This window comes from Parambassis ranga, chromosome 5 (assembly GCF_900634625.1).
Source record: "Parambassis ranga chromosome 5, fParRan2.1, whole genome shotgun sequence".
Classification (NCBI taxonomy): domain Eukaryota; kingdom Metazoa; phylum Chordata; class Actinopteri; family Ambassidae; genus Parambassis; species Parambassis ranga.
In genome coordinates this window covers 20,960,885-20,977,063 of record NC_041026.1, presented here as the reverse complement: position 1 = coordinate 20,977,063, position 16,179 = coordinate 20,960,885, and the positions used below count along the sequence as shown (strand labels likewise).

Below are 16,179 nucleotides of genomic sequence, written 5' to 3'. Positions count from 1 at the left end.
GTGCACCGGTCTACAGGTAAACCTGATTTTACTGATTTCAGTGTGTGTGTGTGTGTGTGTGCAAACTATTCGGGACAGACGGAGAAAATGGAGCAAACCCCGCCCACTCCCCTTTCACTGTACCTCCCTGTTTCTATTACACTCCCAGCAGGTGAGGCCTCGGCTCTCCTTTTCAACCGCATTCCAGCACAAATCTCACCTGCGGAATGAATGAGCAGCTGTTTAGTCGCAGCTTTGCTGGTTTGTGTGGGTTTGTCACTATGGTCACTCTTAAACACAGTGTGTACTCTGATCAGACCATTGATTGAAGGTATCACTGGACTCTCAGACCAGACCTTTTATTGTGTTACATGAGTCAGCAGGTGCATTTGTTCTGACAACAGGAAGTGAGATGATGGAAAATGAACAGGTGGTTATAAACATGATACACTGTCATTCTGATATTTTGAGATAATATATATTATTCATCCTCAGGTTATCAGGAATTAGGAGCACGTTCTTATTCAAACTAAGCAAACAAATCAGTTTGTGGCTTCCCACTCACAAGGCAGTAAGAGCAGTGTCCACTAACCACAAGGTTGGTAGTTCTGCATGGCGGTGTGTCCCTGGGCAAGACGCTGAACCCTAAAAGTAAAATACTACATTTAAACAGTTCGATAACCAGTAACTCAGTACAAATTATAGTGTAAAAGTAACAGGCCTCTTCCCCTATGATGGTTCATTTTGTTTTAAACACATTTTTATTGTACTTAATGCTGATTTAATGTATCATCCTAGTTACAGTACACAGTATACAGTACAGTTATACCCTTGTTCTGGGGTTTTGTTTATAATTGGGGTATTACACAGGCTACAGGCGCACAGAAGTAAAACACAAGAATATATATGAAAGTAGTTGTCAAAATCCCCCCAGTTTATAGATGAGTGGAGGCTACTACAATTTCCTTTGTTCAAAACAGAAGCATTGACCTGAAGTTAACATGTAGCTCAACAGATCTCAGGCCAAGCATGGAGGTACTAAACAAATATAGAATGTATGTATGGAACATTTTTTTTCATTTAATGTTATTTATCACTTTTTCAGTTGATTGTTTATTTTTTTTGGTATGATTGTCTTTCCTTAATATTAATGAGAAGTGTGTCATTGTATAATCCTGATGCCATGCTATTACTTACCCAAGGATGGTAAAGCTGTGGCATATGTAAGCAGGATAACTGTAAAGATGATGTTGGAAGCCTTGGCTAAAGAGGATCAATAATCCTCTGCAGTTGAGCTGACCCTGACAGCACACACCGGCTGCGGCTCTGATGTAAACAAAACCTTTTGTTCTTTCATTGCCTTAAAGCCGACAGGACTGCGCTCAGTGGATGCGCCTCTCTATTGTATTGCTTAGAATAACCATTTACTCAGCTACTTTTTCATTGTGTTGGGTGGTTACGTAACATATTTAGAATTAAAATATAAGTATATTTAGGTAGAGGTCAGAATAGGTGAAAAATAGGTACATTTCATCGACTGCAGGTAGGCCTGTTAGCATCTCAGCAGCTTTAGCAGACAAACAAACAAACCAGGAAGGGGACCTGCAGCATTACAGACTTATGCTGTTGATGTTTTTGACTTTTCGACTCATTTCATGTTATGGGACAATGTTGAAGTAAGACTAATCCAGTACTTTGAACAATATAACAGAATAATTTTATGTCACAAAATCTGTTCTTGGGATAAAAGTGATCCCTCCAACACCAGCTAAGGTGTGTTACTTTAAACTCTTATACTTCAAAGGAAACATGTTACTTGTTACTGCACTACTTCCACAGCCACAGTTAGACGTCAAACAATCTAAAGTATATAAAATATTATACAACTGTCACAGTCAATAGTTTAACCTGTTCCACCTCAACCAGATTTGGTGAATAAATAATGATTGGTATGGACGTGCATTTTGGAGCAGCCTTCGATTTAATTACGTAATATATTTACATGATTGATGATGATAAACCAGTCCGTCTTTTTTCTCCTCTTGGCTGCAGCCACAGTGTTTCTATTAAGTCCGTCTGTCGCACCTAAAGCTATGGTTGTCCTGGAAACAAACCAGACTGGTCTGTCCAGTTCCTGGTGAGAATTCATCGTGCCGACTGATGCTGGCTGAAATGTGAAGAATGTGCTGGAAAGAACTTCTGATGTTCAACCTGCTGTGCATACTGCACGTCCTCTTCTGGTGGTTATGATATGTGTGCATGTATGTATGATTTTAAATTACTGACAAAAGCACCACCTTGTTAGCAGCGCCCTGATAGTAGATTGTGCTAATACAGCAGTGTATTTTGCCCATCTGTTTCCTCATCCCTGTTTACAAATCACTGATCTGTACATGGGAAAGTCCGAGATGCACACAAACAGCTCACATTACAGTTTCTTAAATGAATGAACAGTGAAAGACCATACAGTAATTCTGCATTCCATTCCAATGACTCGTTTAGAACTAAAAATGAAACTCTGAATCTGAGTTACTTTGTAACAGAATGTGTGTACAGGACATTTATGACATTTAAGTAATTGTGTTGTTGTGTTTTCACTCTTGTGTGGTCCCCTGAGCAGGACCTGACAGCAGCTGGAGAATCTAAGTAACCAGATGACAACTATTTCAACCAAGCTGACGGATGATCACAGAGGGAGGACGTATGGAATAAGACTTATGGTCAAATATATAATCTGTGGCCTCTGCAGAGGCACTCACAGTCCAGATGTATGAATTTTAAACACACTATTTAATGGTGTACTTTGTGTTGCTATATGTCAGAAAAGTTTGTCAGTCAGCAATGTTTGGGTATTTCTCCTTCAGGACAAAATGAATGTCAGAACATCAGCATCTGGAGGACCATGATGCAGACTTCTGCAACAAAGGCACTAATAAGTGAACACATAGGGAAACTCTGAGGCAAAATATAATTGAAGTTATTATGTTATGTTAATCATAGACATCTACATAAGTCTGGCGATATTAATTATGATCCTGTGACAGCAGGACTTGTTTCTGCTCTTTGGTCTCTTTGATTAGTGAGGTCTTTGCTGGCAGGCAAAGTGGATTATAACTCCTGAGCTTTTCACACAGACGCACAGGGCGATGATTGGCCAGCACAACATACACAGAGGGGGATTCCTGCTGCTTGCAAGCAGTTGTCAATCTGGCATAGATGCTTGGTTGATGTGGTGCTTTTCACACAATGTTTTTTAGAACATTTTCTATATTTTCACTCTGAAAGAAACAGACATGGGGAATGCCACTGGATCGATGGAGGACCTGGAGGCCTGCGAGAGTCATCAGTGGTACAGAAAGTTTATGACAGAGTGTCCGTCGGGGCTCCTCACCTTCTACGAGTTTAAGAAGTTCTTTGGCCTGAAGAATCTTACGGAGACGTCAGACTCCTACGTTAGGGCTATGTTTGATTCATTCGACATAAACAATGTAAGAGAACTCTTTATCCTCTGTAAAGATGATACATGTGCTGCTTTGTGTATAAAGTGAATCTTTGTGGCTTTAACTTGTTCAGCCTTTCACACAAAATTTTAAATCTTACATATTTGTTTAGACATAAACAAACATGTAAGATTAAAAATTGTGTGCGTTTATGTTCTGTTTATGTGTGTGTTTTCATTGGAGGGGAAGTTGTTAACCCTATTCCTGCTAATAGAAGTCTCTTTGAGAAGCCTATTAGAGAGAGTGCTTATCCTACTGACGCTGCTTACCCAACTGACCTAAAACCTTTATGCATGCATGTGAAGCGTGAACAGGTGTACACTTAGAAACTGGGAGGGGATTCACCTCAATGATTTCAGTTCAGCAGATCAGTATGAGTGTGCTGATGACTGTTCTGTCTCTTACTCTGTGTCTCCTGCACTTTTAAGGATGGTTACATTGACTTCATGGAGTATGTTGCTGCTCTGAGTCTGGTGCTGAAGGCAGGAGTGCAGCAGAAGCTCCGCTGGTATTTCAAACTGTATGATATAGATGGGAGTGGCTGCATCGACCGTGGGGAGCTGCTGCTAATCTTTAAGGTACCTTCATGTCATGATAAAGATAAGCTAGGGGCAGACCTAAGAAAAACTCAAGTACTGTCCCGAAACAACCCACTAAGCCCACCTCAGGCTTAGAGGAGTGACACACACACACACACACACACACACACACACTGTGGGGATAAAAGGTGCAGAGTCTGACATCTGCTGGTTAAAAACAAATCAGACATACTGCGTCATCATGTAAACTTGTTATCCTCTTCCTGTTTAGTCCATCCAAGCAATCAATGGAATTCCTACTGCGCTGACAGCGGAGGAATTTTCCAACATGGTGTTTGACAAGATTGACATCAATGGAGATGGTAAGATATTCATATAGCTGTATTTAATAATAATATCTTTCACATCACATCATCGCATCCATCACTGAATAGCTGCCATTGTGTGTGATTTTCCAGGCGAGCTGTCCTATGAGGAGTTCATGGAGGGGGTTCAGAATGATGAAGTGCTGCTGAGGACTCTAACAGAGAGTTTGGACATCACACACATTGTTCAGAAAATTCAAGGGGAGATGAGGAACAACACCTAACTTTACAGCATTATGCACACTTCAGTGCATATTCATATGTAACTGTGCCACAGCAGAATAAGTGGAAACGTGGACTTCAGGACCAAGGATCCTTTGTGGATCAGGGAAAAAACTGACTTTTGCTCTACAGATTCCCTGTCTGGACTTGAAGATGAGAATTATGTGCCGTTATTGTCATGAACTTGACATTAAATACATGAGGGGGACGATTTATTTTAAAGTATTAGACTTACATGTAAAGTTTTGGATACTGTAGACTCCACTGCTCCCACTGATGTCACAGGTATTTTTGTAAAGCCTTCACAGGAAAGCCATTTTATACTTTAAATGAATTAGATGTTACAACCAGCCCCGGAGAGTAGTGCACATTGTAAAATAAAGAAAACTGTATGTTTGTGCAACTTTTGAAAATTATTTCAGTCTGAATTCAGATTTATCAGAAAACCTGTCTGTTCCTCATTTACACATTTTTTTTTCAAAGTGGGTGTAAACAGCTGTTGTATGTATGTTGGTGCTAAAATGCTGAAAACAAACAAAACTAACAGCTCTCATCAGCATTATGTTCATGGTTTTTCCTAAATTAAAGTTCTATTTGACATGAATTTCTGACTCAGGTCTGAACCTTGGGGGGACCCTGAGCCTCTTAATCCATCTGCAACATGCACATCATTTGTTATGTGGAACAGCACTTGACCCGAAATAACCCAACACACCCAGCTACTATAGACAGCTATCTATTTCTATTCAGGTATACAACCACACATTATTAGCACTTCACAGATGGCAACAAGCACATTATGCATATTAAACTGAAACCAGGAAAATAAGCTACACAGAACACACTCCAAATAAGAAGCAGTTTCAGGGAGTGGTTTGTTTGTTGTTGTCAGGATGTTATGGCCCTTGTTTTAGTGACGGGATCTTCATCATCAACCGTCCAGCCAGAGCTCTCCCTGGAAACTCCCAGCACTGCCTGCAGGCTCAGTCAAATCATGTCACACTAGCACATGAAATGCACTGTACAAGTATGACAAATAAACGGTGACGTGGAATAAAAAAAGAAAAGAAAAATATTCTTGTTTTTATTTCAAAAAATCATATTTGATATAAAGTCCCTGACAAAAAGTGGGCGATAATCTGTTGTTTGTATCAAGCGTAATAAATGAAAAAAAAATAACAATATGTTCTGAAACGTCTTCGTGTGCAGATCATATTTGTTTTTCTCCCTTTCGTTTCTTAAAGGTCTGCCTCAGACAAACAGTGTTCTGTCCACACGCTTCGTGAAAAACTCACTCAGCTGCTCAGAAAGGTGTGTCACCGGCGTGACGTCACGTCCATACCTGAGTTTCGGTAAGGAAAAGGGGGAAGGACGGAGCCGAGTGAAAAACAAGGCTCCACAGAGCTGTGCGGGGTGAACTGTGCGCCTGTTGTTACCGTCGGTGCTGTCCGTGTTGGAGTGTGTTCGTGTCTGTCGCTGCTGAGCTCTACGGAGCCGAGCGGACGGTCTGATCCACAGCTGCTGCTTCCACAGGCCCGCAGAGACCCGCAGACCTCTTCGACTTCCTGCTTTGCCACAGGTATGTGTGTGTCGTTGTGTGGTATCGTGTGTATGACTGCTTTTGTTTAGTTTTGGGAAGTCCATACTCAGACATGTTTATATTAGGGACCCAGGTGGTGAGGTTAAAGACCGCTCCGTCTGTCAGAGTGAGGCTTTGAAATGTTTGGACGATCCGGACTTGCAGGATTTCGGTGTTGCAGCTTTGTTAGTCACCGAGTGTAGCCGCTTTACGACAGAAAAAAAAAATCCATGCTTCCGGTCCAGGTTCAGTGTGGACTGACTGGTCTTGTGTTTTCTTGTCAGTGAGGATGGCAGTCACCCCTCGGCGTGTCCGTCTGAAGCCCTGGCTGGTGGCTCAGGTGGACAGCGGCCGATACCCGGGTCTGGAGTGGATGAACCGTGAGGCCATGCGCTTCAGGATCCCGTGGAAACACGCCACACGACACACACCTCAGCACGAGGATGAGGACACCATATTCAAGGTACAGACTTACTTTGTGCTGAAGACAGCCAGACCATGAACATGTGCACAGGTTGCAGCTGATGGTTGCTGTCACACCTTGTAATCTGCATGTTTTCACAATCAGGACATTTGCACGTTCACATTTCCCTTTAAAGACCTCAGACTGAAATGAAACTGAAGGTCTGAAACAACTCATGGCTTATTGTGTCTGTGGCTTCTTGCATTAGGAAAAATTACACAAACATGGGGTCATTGGGTCATGACACATGAAGCTGGCCGATGCTGGCAGATTTCCAGATGTTCAGATGAGCCTTTTAATATAAAACAAATGACGCATTAGAAAAAAACGAGGGGGCACACATGGAGGAATTATATTCCCATGTGATCATGGCACACACTCACTTGTTCTGATGCATGTTTCAGCTCTACAGCATTGTGTAGTCAGTCGGTAGTCGCACACAAATTGGTTAATACAAAGACAACCAGTCTTTGTAATCTCTTAAAGACAGAATGTACAGATGCTACAAACCTCCACACAGCCTCAGTTCAGTCACCATGCACGTGTAGCTCAACAGGACACATTCATCCTACTTCTGAGCACAACTGCACACATATGCCAACATCTATATGGATCTATGCATTGATAGATGACTTGTTACCTCTTTATTCTTATCTCCAGCTTTCCAATATAGTAATGTTTCTGACTTCATGTATGGAATGGAGTCTTGACTCTTCCAGTTTCCAGTCATATTCAATGATGAAAACAGACTACTGCCCCCTTCTGGTTTGGAGAGTTATTTTCTCTCAAACAGATGTAGAACATACAGTTGGCTGTACCCTTTGTGGTGTGTTTAAGTGCAGTGTGTAGACTTTTTCCTCACAGATACCACCCTTCCTCTGTGAATACATGTGCTGAACACTTAACACTGTACATATATCTATAACAATCAATAATTAAAACACTTGTTTAAAAATAAAGTATAAAGAGTTGTTGATCATGAGCAGAAATATAAAAACAGTGACACTGATCCCTTTCTCTCTCTGTAATCGCTCCTCCAGGCGTGGGCTGTGGAGACCGGGAAGTTCCAGGAGGGAGTTGATGAACCTGATCCTGCCAAGTGGAAAGCTCAGCTCCGATGCGCCCTGAACAAAAGCCGAGAATTCAAGCTCATCTATGACGGCACCAAAGAGGTCCCCATGAATCCTTTAAAGATTTATGACGTCTGTGACATCCCACAGCCCCTTAGCAACCAAGGTGAATATCACCTGTTTGAACAAGACCACAGCACTTCTGTTTGTAATATTCACCATTGATTAATCCTGTATCTCACCCCCAGCCCCTTCAGATGCTGGTTCTTGGACTCCGCAGGATGATGATGGTGGTGAGGAAGATATTCCAGACACACCAGAGTCTCTCCCTCCTTACCCATCCAATGGTAAGGTATATATATATATATATATATATATATATATATATATATATATATATATATATATATATATATATATATATATATATATACATGTTTGTACATATACATATGTTTGTGGCCAGTTCTGTTTGTCAACAATCAATAAATTGCTCTGTTTTCCTCATGCAGGCACCAGTCCCTCTCCTCTGATCATGTGGTCTCCAGAACCGGCCATGCAGCCTCCTTCAAATGAGGTCTGGCCTAAAGAGGAGCCTGTGGATGTGGAGATGCAACCTTCACCAATGGTTGACCTCTCCCCTGCTCCTTTGCCGGATCACTCTCTGCAGCCACCTTCTCTGCCCGACGCCCTGTTTGCCTCTCCAGAAATGTGGATCAGTTCACTTCCAAGTGAGTGTTGACTGTAAAAGTCCTGTAACTGTTTGATTGATTCACAGCAAGTTTTCTGAAGCATAGCCAAGCTGAGTTTGGTCAAGATCTGTGACATTTGAAGGTTCACAGCAGCACACATAATAAAGGGTTTAGGGTTAGGAGACCGTAAGGAGAAAGTACAAAAACACCTACAGGTTTCATGACACTGTGTTGCTGCAGTTTGTGCAAAGCACAACAAATAGAGGAACATAACATTCAAGTCTCTGTCCTTTGAAACTGAGATGTGGATTTAACTCTTCCCCTCTTTTTTAGTGACAGACCTGGAGGTGCAGTTCCTGTACAGAGGGAAGGAGATAGCTCCTGCGGCGACTGTCAGCAACCCGCAGGGCTGCCGGCTTTTCTACGGAGACCTTGGCCCCATGGTCAACCAGGAGGAGCTGTTTGGGCCGGTCAGCCTGGAGCAGCTTCGTTTTCCAACCACTGAGCACATCACCAATGACAAACAGAGGGTCTTCACTAACCGCCTGCTGGATGTGATGGACAGAGGCCTCATCCTGGAGGTCAGCGGCCACGATATCTACGCAGTGCGTCTCTGTCAGTGTAAGGTGTACTGGTCGGGGCCATGCGCGCCAAACCCTGGTTCTCCCAATCTCATAGAGCGGCAGAGGAAGGTCAAACTCTTTTGTCTGGAGTCTTTTCTCAGCAGTGAGTCCTGTTTTTACTCGATCATTCTTACATTTAAATGTTTTGCAGGAACTAAAATCTTTTTTTTTTTTGTTGGTGTGATGTATAGGTGTGATTGCCCACCAGCGCGGCCAGAATCCAAATCCTCCTCAGTTTGAAATCAGTCTGTGTTTTGGAGAAGAGTGGCCTGATGGGAGACCCCGAGAGAGGAAACTGATCATGGTCCAGGTGAGGGCATGTTGACGACTTACACTAAAGAAGCTTTAACCGCAGGTAAATTATCCGTTTGCCTCACCTCCGACTGTTTATTCCTGCAGGTTATTCCAGTGGTGGCCAGAATGATAAGCGAGATGTTTTCAAGTGACAACACACGCTCGTTTGACAGCGGCAGCGTTCGCCTGCAGATTTCCATCCCGGATATCAAGGACAACATAGTGACCCACCTAAAGCAGTTGTACTGCCTGCTGCAGACCCACCAGGGCCAGGACGGCTGGGCTTTGCCCCCTGGCCCTGGACTAAACATCGTCCAGGTTCTGCAGAATCACACTGTGAATTAAAATCTGTATATTTCATACTGCTACTAGGAGTTACCCAGTGCTAGCAAAGAAGTACTTAATGTGTAATCATATTTAGAAGTGTCCTGTAGGATTCATGTGCTTTTTAAGCTTCTGTTTAATAATAATGCACTTGCTTTTCTTTGGCGTGCAGAAACAGTGCACACAGATGTAGGGTGGGGCCAAAGTCCTGGTTGCTGCAAGGGAACATTTAACAGAGTTAATGAGTTACAGAGTTACCCTGTGCCTTATTTGTCCACGACAGGTCAGTAATAACCAGATTCTCCTCAAGTCTGTCATTCACGAAACAGGCCGCAATCAGCGCCTTTCATCTCTCCCCCTTCAGTATCTGAGACACACTTAGCTGTTTTAGAGTTTAGATACAAATGTGAATTTCCAGTGGTGCCCAGCTCCTCCTAATGGCACATAATATAACTGAGTGCATCAACCTTTTATAAAGAAATCATTCTTTTCATTGAGTTTTATGGGCATTTAGTCTTCATTTCTGGTTTTATCCTTTACAGTGTATGTTATTTTGGTCATCACATCTTTAATTTTATGCAATTTGTTGTCTGTAGCCATTAAGCTAACCTACATTCAGCCACAGGGGTCTGTTTTGTGATGGATGCCACTGCACTTTGAGTGCTGAATGAAGTTTTATGGCTTGTTGAATGTGTTGCATGTTTATTTTTATCAATAAAATGCTATACAACAACACTGTCTTTCAGTGAAATTCTTTCAATTCCACTTAATGTTTTGCAGCACAGAGGTAAAGGGATGTCACACAGCTGTTAACACCAGTGCAGGCTCTGACTGAGCTTGTGGAGGTAGATATTCACCTAAATGACCGACTCCTGACATTACAAAATAATGTAGAGTAAAAAAAGTTATGGCTGTTTCAGCAGGACGGTTTATATAGTTACATTATACTGACATCTTTGGATACAGTATATATTATTTCTTAAAGGCTTGGCAGAAGAAGAATAAGGACATATATGTCTCAAAGTACATGTTATGCTTAATTTTTTTTATTCTGCTTCATGATGGTCAACACTTAATCCTTGTTTTATGCAACAAGTCACTTTGCAGTTTACCTCCATGTTGTTAGGATAAAATATGCAGTGAAGACTTTGACGTCATTATGCTGTGAAGCTGACATTGACCTTTGATCATCACACTTTGAGAAAGAAAATATACATATTTAAGGAAATTTGATGCCCTTAAAGGGACAGTACACCTCAAAATCCAGTTATTCCAGAAAACAAACATTTTGTTTTCTGGAATAACTGGAATACATTTTATTTACTGAACTGTTTACCACTTAAAAACACTGAGCAACCAAAATTGCTCACAGCAGGGTCTATGGATTTAACAGCACAGCAGGCACTCATAGCTGAGGTGTCAGAGTGCACAGCAGGTTGCTAGAAGTGTGTTGGATTATTTGCATGAATGATTTCAGCATCTTCTGTGAAATCAAATGATGTGCTGTCACAATGACTCACCTCTGAGATGGCATAAATATGGTTATGTTGGATCATGTGTTTGTTACATCACTGAGGAATTCTCTGAGCAAAGAGATTGAGTGGAGTCTCATCCAGGTAAGATTAGGAGTGAGGAATTTATCTGTTCATCTTGTTTTTCCTCTCTTTGTTTAGTATTGGCCTCATGAACATTATGCTGTTAGAGGAAGGAGAGCTCGGGTAAAACACCGAACAACATTTGCTCTGATGGAGTGCCACACCAAAGATCTCACACCCTCGCCTGAGCCGGCTCACTATCTGACCGCATATCACTTTGCTTCTGGCACTGGACTTTGTCCCTCTCCTTTATGAGGAAGTCTTGGGTGGATATTGTTGAGCTACAGGATTAAAATGTGAGCTGAACACAAGGAAGCTACAGCAACATTTAAAAGCCAAACATTGAAAGGTAAGTCAGCAGTAAATTCAGATTTGCCTTTATTCTACCTGTTAATGAACTTGGCTTTTATTCAAGATGCCTCATTGAAATCAGGTAAACTTGTTAGAGTTACAGTGTGGACATGTCGTTGGTTTTCTCTCACACTGTGTTAATTACTTTGATTTGTTTCTTTGTGTTCTGAGGTCATTTACTCTTCATGTATATTCGTGTACATGTGTGTGTATGTAACACTGTCCCGCCACACTGAGGTGTCAATAAGATCTTTAATAATAATTTGTTGCTAATAATACATTTTACTTTTGTTAAATGTAAAACTTTGTAACTCAAACTGAAGACTGGAGGCCCATGAAACCTCCCAAACTAATTAATTTATGGGTTTATTTCAGATGCAGGTTGATGAGTCAGCTTGCACGACCTGCCTTAAGCATTTATGGTGTGTGTAATTCATATCACATGCGATACTGCAGGTGTGTCAGACCAAGATGTTCCACAGCAACAGTCCGTTTGGTTACGACAACAGCAGCTACAGTGGATCAATCCAATCCAAGTATGTATTTTTAAATAAAATATGTTTAATTTATACATGTATTTACTTACATGACTTTAATCACCTGTTTGTTGTGACAGTGGTTATTCCATTATGGATGACATTTCATCTCAGGCGTCACGTCTGTCGAGGCCGAGTGCAAAGTCAATTTACAGTAAGTTTACACTGAACATGTTCAGTTAAATCTATGAGAAATATACACTGCAGCGTCTTCTTTGTGCTTCAACAGTGCAGAGGAAGGAATACTCAGCATCAATAAACAAGATGATGGACAAGTTTCAGTACAAAGTGGAGGTAGAGTCGCTGTCTGTTGTGTCTGTTGTGTCCAGACATGCCATGATTGTCATGTTGTGATGTCTCTTGTGTTTACAGCACTTGTTCACTTGTGATCTGGATGGGAAGGACTTGAGGAACATCGTAGACTGTGTGGAGCGTCTAAAGCTGCTGGATCAGATGGGGCGTGTGTGGGGTCAGAACATGCTGCTGGAGGTGAGCGGCACCAACCTGCTGCTCACTGACATTGAAACCAGGGTAAGATGGCACCCACCCATTATTGTGACCAAAAGCTCTGCACCTGTTTAGGAGGCTAGCTATGCTAACACTACTAAGGCAGTTCGCTAAGTGGCTGTTTGATCAACACAAGTGCACAACAAGAGTACTTTAAAAAAAACTTTTAAATTAAATATGTACACGACATATCATTAGTAGTGATTGTCCAGTTTTTCACCCTCTCACTTCCTGGTTTGTTAGCTGTCATGTACTTAATAACCTAATAACTTAATAACACATAATTAACACCCACACTGCTGTGATTTTTAGGAGGAGCTGGAGTCCATCTGTCTCAGTGACATCCATGAGCTGAAGGCTGTGCTGGATCATGGAGTGTTAAACTCTCTTCTTATCGTGTCTGTCCAGCCACAGAGAAAACACACAACCACTGTCTTCATGTTTCAGTGTGAGGACGTCAGGGTGAGGACACACACCCAGGAGGTGTTATCATGTCCCATAAGTGAAAGACTTGAGCAAGTAATTAATGACTCTGTTTGTTTGCAGGCAGACTATGTTGAGAAGGATCTCTATCGAGCTCTGTCACACAGGAAAGAGGTTTCAGGCATCAGGTACAGTACTGTCAGTGTACAGTGCGCACAGGTTTCACTTCATGAGTGTCATTGATTTGTTTTACCTGAGTGTGGATCTGACACTTCTCTGAAGCAGCCGTGCAGGACATGACAGAGTGAGAGCTGAACCAGTGATGCAGTGGACGGCTCCTGACTACGGTGAGGCTGTGACACCCTACACACACACATATGCATACACACACACATACACACCTGATGCGCTGATTATTACTGAAAGTCTTTTCTGTGTTTTGGGTTGTATGTCTAGGAGAGGAGGATTTCCCTGAGTCTGATCTGTTTCCTGATGAAGTCATACCATCACCACTGCCCTCTGCCACTGATGAAGATGATTTGCCTCCTCTTCGGCCATACACAGAGCTAGACAGGAATGTGGTAAGTGACCTTCATGAAATCTTTATATTTTGTTTTTGAAGGGAATAAATGTGGAGTTAAATGGGAATTAATGATTAATTAATGATTTAATTTCTGTTTCATTTCAGGACATTTTGAATCATATTATAGGCGACATAGAAATCTTTATGGGACAAGTGTCTGCAGCAGAAGCTAAAAACATAAAGAAAAAGAAGAAGAAGAAAGTCAAATGTAGGTTATTTCAAAATGCAGCCTACATTCACTTTTCATACATAATGTTTATGTAAAAAGTGTTTTTTCTCTTATAATCTTTATGCGTCTTATTAGCCATGAAAGGAATGCCACTTGCAGAAGAATTTGCAACGTGTCTACACAAAATCAAATGCGGGTTCAATCTTGTGGTTTGTGTCTGTTTTCATATCATCACATTCCTGTTCCTTCACCATGGACAGTATGTGTAATGTCTTTTGTTTTGACAGGGGGCGCTCAATGGACAGATTAACAATCCCAGTGCTGCTGACTTTGTCCACTCCTTTTTCTCCATACTAGCATTTGTAAGTGACACTTGCCTAAAGTTTTAATAGTTTAACTGGATCTAATATTAGAAGATCATTATTCTATGATTTTTTTGCCCTCATGCAAGTGTTTAATCAGGAATCAAAATTCAAAAACCAATTCCTCAATAGGTGGTGTCTCACTGCCATGAGGGTCTGCCACAGACCATTGTGGCTCCACTAATGACGCCTGAGTGTATCCGTCTCTTGAGTGAAGAGGCGACCCCAGAGGAAGACCAGCTGTGGCAGTCTCTGGGAGATGCTTGGAACATCCCCAGGTAACTTTTATTACCTGCATTGAGTGCCGTGAGCTTGTGTAATTCAGGATGAAAATAAGTTGTGATTTTTGTGACCATATTGTCAGCACCAGATGGCCAGAGGATGATGAGGACATCCCGACCTACAATCTGGAGTTCTTTGATGGATGGCAGCCACCTGAAGTGACTGCAACACCTGCAACCAGTGAACCTGTGAGAAGACAGGTGAATCCACTACCTGTCAGCAGACAGGAGAGTCCACAACTTGTGAGAAGACAGGAGAGTCCACAACTTGTGAGCAGACAGGAGAGTCCACAATTTGTGAGCAGACAGGAGAGTCTGCATCCTGTTCCCAGCCAGGTAAACCTGCACAGCAAACAGTCACTGCAGATGGGCGTCGAGTCTGTGAGCAGTGTTAAAAACAGACACATCAACACCTTTTACTTTTTCCACACAGACTTCTTCCAAGTGGAGACCACCGCAGCACTCTCACTCGCAACAGTATGCTCAGTCACCTAAAGTATAATTCAGTGTAATGTTAAAGGATTTAAACATTAAAGCTGCTTTCTGTCCTTCAGCTTAGGTGAGTCACAACCACGTCACATGTTTGTTAAGTGTGACTTCATTTCAAGAAACCACAGAGAGCTCACCATAAGAAAAGGAGAGGTAGTACAGGTGAGGCTCAGCAGCAGCTTCTCTTTGTGTTCTTGCCTCAGTTGTTTTTTTTAAATAGAAAGCCCTGCAGTACTTGAAGACTGAATCGAGTTTGTGTTTTGTCCATCCACAGCTGCTGGACACGTCCAAGCAGTGGTGGAGAGTGAGGAACAACAGAGGGGAGGAAGGCTTTGTGCCCAATAATGTTCTGCAGCCTGAGGATGAGCAAACAAATGAGGTGTTACAAATAAGAAAACACAGCAGGTCACGAGTAGAAGTTTGATTTGAAAAAAAAAAAAAATATATATATATATATTTTTTATCACAGGAAATTATAGTCTCTCCGGTTCTGACCAGAAAGTCAAGGCCAGCAGAGGTGAAAGCCTGGCTCGAATACAAGGACTTCAGCAAAATGTAAGTACAAACAGATTTAAATATGATACTAAAATAATGTCTTTTTTAACGTAATAAAGTTATTTGAAGCATATCAGCTTAAAAATGTGATAAAAAAACACATCTCATATGTCCCAGTTCTGTTAATATTATTAAGGTTAATATTATTTATCTGTTGCAGCACTGTACGCTGTCTGGGCGGGCTGAGCGGCTCTATGCTGCTGGGGATGACCAGAGAGGAACTGAAGACAGTCTGTCCAGAGGAAGGAGGACGAGTCTTCTTCCAGTTACAAGCAGTCAAGTCCACCCTGGCTGTAAGTGTCGGACATCAGTGCATTTTATTGGTATCACACTGACAAATGTAAACACAGACAACACTTTTTTCCAGCTTCAGGATACCTGTTGAGTACCATCAGCTGTGCAGTAAAAGGACATCTAACCTGATGTAAGGAACCAAAACAGATCCAGTGGTCAGATACTGTAAAGTCTTCTCTGAAATCAAGAAACATCCGAATCATACTGTCACTTTTAAAATATATATATATAAATATATGAGTCTGTCTAAATTGCTTTGTGTCAAAATGCAATTAACACGTTGTGAGGTTTATTAAGCCATCTTGCTAATATGTGATACTACAATTCACTGTCTCAGGTCTGTGATCATTGTTTAACCTGTAAATAAAAGTTGAGTCTGAAGCA

General features: G+C 41.7%; 3 protein-coding genes across 5 annotated transcripts; all 3 read left to right on the top strand.

The window, feature by feature from the left end:
* The first annotated feature begins 34 nt into the window (after positions 1-34).
* LOC114435703 (guanylyl cyclase-activating protein 1-like) lies at positions 35-5,209 on the top strand. The gene is made up of 5 exons (XM_028405609.1): positions 35-2,747; positions 3,265-3,467; positions 3,908-4,057; positions 4,290-4,380; positions 4,477-5,209. Exons 2-5 carry the CDS (start codon positions 3,273-3,275, stop codon positions 4,605-4,607), a joined length of 567 nt encoding a protein of 188 aa, XP_028261410.1. The 5' UTR covers positions 35-2,747; positions 3,265-3,272; the 3' UTR covers positions 4,608-5,209.
* A 716-nt stretch (positions 5,210-5,925) lies between these two features.
* irf6 (interferon regulatory factor 6) lies at positions 5,926-10,383 on the top strand. The gene is made up of 8 exons (XM_028406824.1): positions 5,926-6,184; positions 6,469-6,647; positions 7,688-7,883; positions 7,966-8,064; positions 8,230-8,448; positions 8,743-9,135; positions 9,224-9,342; positions 9,432-10,383. The coding sequence occupies exons 2-8, from the start codon at positions 6,474-6,476 to the stop codon at positions 9,669-9,671; spliced, it is 1,440 nt and encodes a 479-aa protein (XP_028262625.1). The 5' UTR covers positions 5,926-6,184; positions 6,469-6,473; the 3' UTR covers positions 9,672-10,383.
* Positions 10,384-11,264: 881 nt separating this feature from the next.
* eps8l3a (EPS8 signaling adaptor L3a) lies at positions 11,265-16,179 on the top strand. Of its 3 annotated transcripts, none has more exons than XM_028405245.1 (20): positions 11,265-11,594; positions 11,972-12,132; positions 12,213-12,286; positions 12,362-12,426; positions 12,505-12,663; positions 12,952-13,101; positions 13,186-13,250; positions 13,345-13,409; positions 13,519-13,643; positions 13,751-13,853; positions 13,950-14,023; positions 14,102-14,176; positions 14,309-14,454; positions 14,541-14,793; positions 14,891-14,934; positions 15,012-15,108; positions 15,221-15,325; positions 15,416-15,501; positions 15,662-15,794; positions 15,869-16,179. In XM_028405245.1, the coding sequence occupies exons 2-20, from the start codon at positions 12,068-12,070 to the stop codon at positions 15,884-15,886; spliced, it is 1,902 nt and encodes a 633-aa protein (XP_028261046.1). In that variant the 5' UTR covers positions 11,265-11,594; positions 11,972-12,067; the 3' UTR covers positions 15,887-16,179. The 3 variants fall into 3 exon arrangements, with proteins under 3 accessions (XP_028261046.1, XP_028261045.1, XP_028261047.1); XM_028405244.1 differs by having other exon boundaries at positions 11,266-11,594; positions 12,053-12,132; XM_028405246.1 differs by having other exon boundaries at positions 11,268-11,594; positions 12,053-12,132; positions 13,348-13,409.